This window comes from Triturus cristatus, chromosome 7, assembly GCF_964204655.1.
Source record: "Triturus cristatus chromosome 7, aTriCri1.1, whole genome shotgun sequence".
In the NCBI taxonomy this organism is placed as follows: Eukaryota; Metazoa; Chordata; class Amphibia; order Caudata; family Salamandridae; genus Triturus; species Triturus cristatus.
Window position 1 is genome coordinate 519,652,656 of NC_140590.1, and position 7,566 is coordinate 519,660,221.

Sequence of the window (7,566 nt, forward strand, 5' to 3'; positions counted from 1 at the left end):
GGGTGAACCAGGTGGCCCTCTTTCTGGTGTCTCTGTGGGGGGGTTTCTTCAGCGGACCGAGGGTGTTGGCGCAGTCCTCGATCCAGCGTCTGAGGCTGTGGGCAGCGTCGTCGGTGTTGGAGGGTTCGGTGGGTGGGCTGAGAGAGAGGTTTGCATGTAGTTGGTCTTCGGTGATTTTGCTCCAGAAGCGGCTGGGGATCTGTTGGGTGCGTTGGTGTATGGTGGGTTTCTGGAAGGCACGAAGTGTATGCAGCGGTGGTCGGTCCAGAGGAGTTCGGTGGTGTGGCTGACGGGGATGTGCGGGCTTGAGGAGAAGACTGGGTCGAGCGTGTGGCCGGCGGAGTGGGTGGGCATTGTGACGAGTTGCTTCAGTCCGAGGTTGGCTAGGCTATCGATCAGGGTTGTGGAGTTGTCGTTGTTGTTCTCAATGTGAAAGTTGAGGTCTCTGAGAAGGATGTAGTCGGTGGAGGTCAGGGCGTGCGTGCTGATTAAGTCGGTGATTGAGTCGCTGAACTGGGGACAGGGTCCGGGAGGGTCGGTAGACGAGGGTGCCTCGGAGGGTGGAGTTAGGGTCTGTGTGGATCTGAAAGTGCATGTGTTCAGCGGTGCTGAGCGCGTCGTCGGTGCTTGTCGAGACCCTGATGCTGTTCTTGTGGACGATGGCGATTCCTCCTCCGACTCCGTTGGTGTGGTCTCTGTGGGTGATCTTGTAGCTGTCTGGGATGGCTATGGCGATGTCGGGTGCGGAGGAGTCGTTCAGCCAGGTCTCTGTCAGGAAGGCGACGTCCGGGGATGTTGTGTTGAGCAGGTCCCAGAGCTCGACGGCGTGTTTGCGTGCGGAGCGGGTGTTCAGTAGTATGCATCGGAGGTGGTTGGGGTCTTTCTTGGTGGGTGGTTCGTCGGCTCTGAGGCTGGTGTAGATGCAGTTCCGGCAGGTGAAGGGTCCGTGTGTGCGTTTCGGGGCAGCCTTGAAGCAGGTGTGGGTCGGTCCGGAGTTGAGAGCGTGCAGAGTGCTGGTGTCATAGTGGCAAGTGCGGGGGCCAGGGGTTCTGGCGCAGTCGAGGCGCAGACGGGCTTGCCTAAGGCGCACCTTCGACGCAAAGCGGCCGGCATATATGGGGAGGTGGGAGGGAGGAGCAGCTGGGAGGCGGGAGGAGGGGGCAGCGAATGGGCAGTCAGGGGGGTGGGGACGCAGAGGCGGGGGCGGTTAGGGAAGATGAAGGGAACAGAAGGCAAAGGAGCACAAAAAATGAGGGAAAACGAGTGGCACACAAGGCAAAAAGGGCACAAAATAGAGTTAAAACGAGTGTCACAGAAGGCAAGAGGGCACAGAAATACATGGGTAGCCGAGAGACAGAAGGCAAAAACGGGCAGAGTGGCACGGGGGCAGCGAGGGGTACAGAAGGAAAAACCAGGCAGAGACACGGGGACAGCGAGTGGAACAGAGGGAGGAAAACTGGCCCGGACCACGAACAGGCAGCGGGGGAAGACTGAACAACAGCAGTCACAGACACAACAATGAAATACAGGCAATACAATAAAACAGTAGAGCGGAAGATGAACGAACCTACGGCCTACCACTGGCCACCAGCAACAAGTCCACGAGTGGAAACTCCACTTGAGAATACCCCTCCAGTACTCAATAGAAAACACTTAATGCCCTAACTTCGTCTCCAGATTCCAGAATCCACAGTCCATGAGATGAACTGGTCAGGGATATTTTCTTATGCTTTTCCTCCTTTCTCCCTCTTGCCATTTTTGGTTCAGCAGACCTCCCTCACCCTAGTTGCTCCAACCTGGACCAGACATCCCTGGTACACCACTCTAATCGAGCTTTAGGGGGTTTGCCAAGAAAAGCTCCCCAACAGGCCGTACGTGTTCTCTCACAACCATGGAGAAATCGGGCATCCTGACTCCATAAGTCTCAACCTTGTGATCTGGCTCTGGAAGTGTTACCTCAACCTACCTCCCGAATGTATAAATATACTCCAGGAGGCACGCAGGCTTACTACTCGTTCCTATTATGCTGCCAAATGGAAAAGTTTTGTCCACTACTGGCTCTCAAACCACATTGACTCTTAAGCAGCTAGCGTCCAAAACAGTGCTTGTTACCCCCACCCGTGTGTAATCTCAACATCATCCTTACCAGAATTGTGTCCTTCGTTTGAGCTTCTCCATGCATGCCCCCTTCAATTCCTCTCTTGGAAGTCAGCTTTTCTTGTGGCCATCACCTCACTATGATGGGTTAGTGAGCTCCTAGCTCTAACCTTGGAAGAACCCTTCTTTCAGATTGATAGGGATAGAATTGTCTTTTGCATCAACACCAAATTTTTTCTGAATTGGTTTCTCCTTTCCACCTTAACCAGTCTATATAACTAACACATTTCATTTCTCAAGCTTACTCCATTGCAGAAATGGCTCTTCATACCTTGGATGTTAAATGAGCTTTAATTTATTATGTAGAAAGAACAAAACCCTTTCGAAAGACTCCACAAATATTTGTTGCTTTTTCTAAACCGCATAAAGGGAAAGCTTTATCATAGTTAGGCACAGCCAGTTGGATAGCTAAATGTAACCAGAAATGTTATGCGAAAACAAAGAGTGTTACCTGCTTCCCTGAGAACCCACTCTAATAGGAAAAAGGGGGCTCTATGGCTTACCTGGACAACAACCAATAGCTGACATTTATAAGGCTGCTACTTGATTCTCACCAAACACTTGCACTAAGCACTATTGGACTAGCACGCCAAGAAACCAACATTGTCAAGCTCTACTCCTCACACTTTTTCAGTCTTCTGCAAAACCCACAGACTAGGCCCTGCTCATGAGAGGACTACTTTACAGTCTAAGCACAGCATGTGGAATCTACAACAAAACGTGCATTGATTGGAAAATGTTACTTACCCTGTTAACATCTGTTTGTGGCATGTAGGGCTGTAGGTTTGCATGTGCCCACCCTCCTCCCTAGAAGCTTTTGGCTGTTGAAGTAATCATTCCTTCTTACGTCTCTTGCATGGTCATCGCTCTCTCCTGTATCCTTTTCATCCAGCTCCATCCTCACCCATTGTGTAGTAAAACAATCTACCAATTGAACTGATGGCCATGTGCATTAGATATAATAGATGGGGTCACACTACTTCATGACTTCAGAATAATTCTTAGAAGAAAAACAACTTGCACACATCCGGGCGCAACACTAGATGGCAGTAGTATGTACTGCATTTGAATCTACAGCACTAAATGCCACAAACAGATGTTTTCAGGGTAAATACAATTTTTGTTTCTGGTGATCTGTAGACAGCCATATATTAAATTGTTTTTTTACCCACTCTGTTTAGGTGTGTTCTGGGAAACACTACCATCCTTGCTGAGTTCGCTGGTGAAGAAGAAGTCAATCGTTTCTTAGCACAAGGTCAGCCACTACCGCCCACTTCCAACTGGCAACCGAACACTGGAAACAACCAAGCTCGCATGGGTCCTGCCACCGGCTCACACTCCATGGTGCGCAATGATACAGGCCACTGGAACACCCCCTGCCTGGGCGGTAAAGGAAGTAATGACCTCCTATGGGGAGGGGTCCCCCAGTACTCTAGCAGCCTTTGGGGTCCCCCCAGTAGCGAAGATGGCAGGGTGATAAGAAGCCCAACACCTATGAACACCCTTCTTCCAGGTGATCTCCTCAGCGGTGAATCGATGTAAGAAGCCGGGAGGAGGTAGCATGGAGGATTGCAATCATCAGCACTAACGAAAAACATTTTTAACAAAGAAAATGAGAAGAAAAAAAAGCAAAATGAAATTAACCCTTTCCAGTGTCCGGATTCATGAAGACTCCAGCTTTAACAGACCACTTTGGTAGCCCTTTTCCATAGCACTTCTATCCAGTATCAAAGCTTGAAAGTTCTACCGTAGCCCTTGTGAACTGTAATATGATGCAGTATGGGCTGCACAGTTTTTGGTCAGTGTCACTTGCAAAGCTGGTGGTCATATTTGTTCTTTTTTTTCATTCTTATTTCTTCTCTTTTTTTTTTTTTATGTCCGCGCAGTCTCATTGAAGCAAATGAAAAAGTATAAACGCTGCTTAGTCTGGTAGTAAGAAAAAGGGCACTTTTTAGATACCATTCTGGAAAGGGTTATATTATCACACTTATCACATTGTGGAGGGTGAGTGGGGAGGGGTTGGGGGGCATTTATGCCTATCTAAAATGAGCCTGGAGCGATTATGCACATTTCCAGAGGTAGATCCAGTAATCAGAAGGGGGTTGAGCTGGATATGTGTGTGCATCCACACACACACACGTGTCTCTGTGTACGCCCATGCACACAAGTGGCTCTCACCGATACAGTACTAAAAAGTAAGCATGGACTTGTAGTTGGGAGTATGGACTAATACACATTCGGTATTCACTCCCTTCGGATCTGCCTATGCACATTGTTACCCTTTTGTCATCATTTTTTTTCTCTTGACAGCTTTCGTCTTTAAACTCCCCAACTCCCTCAAAAAAACAAAAATATTAAAAAAAAAAAAAAAAAGTAACATATCAGACAATGCAGATACTTGAATCCCGCCGGCCCACGTTAAGGGAATGTGAACAGTTTCGAAGTCTGACGAAGTACACTTCCAAGCTGGCATCCAATGTTCATGAACACTTATATGTGCAACGTCAAAGACTAATAGGTTCTAGGAAAAACATGCTATATATGCTATATTTTTGGTTTTCTTTTAAAAGTTCATTCAGTATGTTGCTGTGTGTGAGCAGGAGTGCGTGCATGTGTCTACCATTCAGTGGAGTGTGATGTCATTTTATATTATTTTCTCCTTACTCAGTATATGCTTTTTTCATTTGCTCATTGGTCAAAAGAGAAAAGAAACGTTTCAATGTTGTTAACTTCTAACTTTGCACTGATCGTTGACAGTCCTTCCTGGAGATTATCCTAAACATTTGTAGAAGAAAGTGTGTTATGGGGCTGATAACAGTTCATGTGTAAATGTTTACTCAAGGACTACTTCTTATTGTGTTGATAAAAATGAGAAGACTTTACCGCGTGTGTCTCTGGAGAATAACACGCATACCTACCTTCTAGCGGCTTTTATTGAAGACTAATGCAAGAAAAGATTTACTTGAGTGTACTCCATTCTTTTTCCCATGGGATTTACTTTTTTCCGTTTACTTTTGGAAAAGATGAAAAAAGAAGAAAAAATGAAGATACTGCTATTATCTTACTGCGGCCATAGAAACCCTCTACACAGGTTGGAGGGTATTCCCTGCAAGCAGGACCGTGTACAGCACGTTGGACATTGCCGGTTTTGAACTGTTGCAGGAGTCTGCAATTTTGGCTCTCACCTGTTTACAAATTTATTTCCCCGACCCCAAAAAAGACTTCCACACTTTAAAGAAACCTATTTTCCAATCGAAGATATGCTACTTCTGAGCTCGGGGATATGAAAAGTTGTTTTGCTCTTTACACCAACGAAATGTTAAATTCTTTAGCAACTGTCTTTTTTTTTATGAATGGATGTTCGTTATTTTAACTTTTTTCCTCTTCGTCTACTGGTGAAAAAAAAAATAACCAGTTTGTGATCATTACCTTGCACATGGTGGAAAAAGTCTCAGGAAAAAGACAATGTTTCCAGAGGAGCAAACTCCACAAAACCATTTCATTTTATTTTTAAGAAAATGAGGAAAAAGGAAAAAGGGAGACAAAAAAATAAGAAAAATAACTCCTAGCACTGAAAATACTGAAAAAAAGTTTGAAAAAAGAAGAAAAACGTATTCTGTAGCAGTTACATTTTCACCAAATAATGAACTCATAATAAATACAGTTTGAAGAGTGCTTTATATATACAAATGCTTTATGTTATAAACAAGGGTCATTGTGTTTGTGATTGTTCTGAACTGAAGACAAGACAATGGAACCACATACTTCTAAAGTATGTTTTAAAAAAAAAAAATGAAAAAAGCTATGAACTATTGTGTTCCTTGCCTGCTTTGATCAGGAGAACTTGTGCATTAAAATGTTTTTGTGACTGAGGTTGGGGTGAGTTGGAAGGAGATTACCTCTATTGTTTTATCTAAAGAACTGAATGAAAAAGAAAATCCTGTGAAGTGGCTGATCGAAAAAAGCTGGTTTAAAGGATCAGGAGCTATGCACAAGAGTTTAAGATGATTGTTTTCCTCTAAATTTAGCAGGTCGTTTTAGCTAAAATACAAACAAAGAATTATTATTTTCTTCTAAGTAGTGACATCTCATTGCCATTGCACATGTTCTAGACCTGAAAAATGAATATATGTGCACATTAATATGTGTGTGTGTGTGCCTATAAATATATATTAATAGCTATATTTATATAGACACACAAGCATTCATATATTTACAAGAGTTTCCATACCGAAGATTAGTATTGCATTTTTTAGAGACATACTCTTAACATTTTCGGGAGATGAAGGGTTAAAGTTCTCAGTGTATCATTTTTTTGCCTTGTTCATTTTGAATTGAAGATGTCTGTAACTCTAAGGTTTAAAAGAAAAAAAGAAAATGGAAAAAAAAACATTTGTGGCTTTTAATGTTATTTCTCCTCATAGAATATGTGATTGTTGAAGACATGCACCTGAAGTTGCTTTCAAAAAGTACAAGAGCTTCTTTGAAACTTAATAAATTGCAGTTTTACTTGGCTGTTAAAGTGGTCGTGAGTTTTCCTTGGTTGGCAATGGTCAGTAGGTAAAGTCTTTGTTATTTAATAATTACCTAGGTTCTGCTCATGTTTCCTCTTATATTCTTTAGTCTTGTTTTCCCCCAATTTCCATTTTTTTTGGAATTGTTTCCTGCTATATATAGGCCAGAAAGAAGCTTCCACATGAAGAAAGCTCCTCTGAAACATTACTGTGGAGCTCCACTGTTAGAAATGAGGGTCTCTAGTTGGCAGGTTGTTACCCTATCCAAGTAGGGACCCTTCTTCCTAGTCAGGATAAGAGGTATACACTAATAAGTAAACCCCTGCTCCCCCCCTTGGTAGCTTTGCACGAGCAGTCTGGCTTGTCTCAGAGACAGTGTGTGAAGAATTTGCACATAACCAACAGTAATACAGCGAAAACACTACAAGAGGACAACACGCCAGTTTTTTAAAAAATCCAATATTTTATCTGTGCAAAACACCCAAACGATAAAAATCCACAATACAGTTCTTAGAAATATCAATAAGCAAAAGTAGACTTACAATACAGTTCCTTGAGGTTGATAGCTGTGTCTGGGGCTATTGCGGCGTTGTTAACAACAAATCCAAACATTTCTGCTGACTTCAGCGTGACGGGCCAGCTACAGTATCAGGAAGACCCACAAAACAATACCTTTAGAAATACAGGGCGTTGGTGACCTCTTGTTGACCTCCGAAGAGCCGTTGTCTGTTCCGGAGGTCGGGCCGGGGTCGTCTGGTCCTTGTAGTCACACGCATTGCAGGTCAAATTCCTTGCGGTTGAAGTTGGGAGCATCGGCGAGCCTCTCGGCTGCTGTGCGGCGTGCGGTGCCCTCAGGTCGCAGTGCAGGCAGCTGCTCGGTGACTTCATCCAGCTG

General features: G+C 44.3%; 1 protein-coding gene across 9 annotated transcripts in view; it reads left to right on the forward strand.

The window, feature by feature from the left end:
* Window positions 1-6,673, forward strand: part of TNRC6C (trinucleotide repeat containing adaptor 6C) — an 854,353-nt gene extending 847,680 nt beyond the window's left edge. For all 9 annotated transcript variants that reach the window (XM_085616884.1, XM_085616886.1, XM_085616885.1 and 6 more), the window contains one exon: window positions 3,339-6,673. In XM_085616884.1, the coding sequence (XP_085473010.1) occupies window positions 3,339-3,699 (361 nt within the window). In that variant the 3' untranslated portion in view covers window positions 3,700-6,673. The remainder of the gene's footprint in view (window positions 1-3,338) is intronic.
* Window positions 6,674-7,566: the final 893 nt, after the last annotated feature.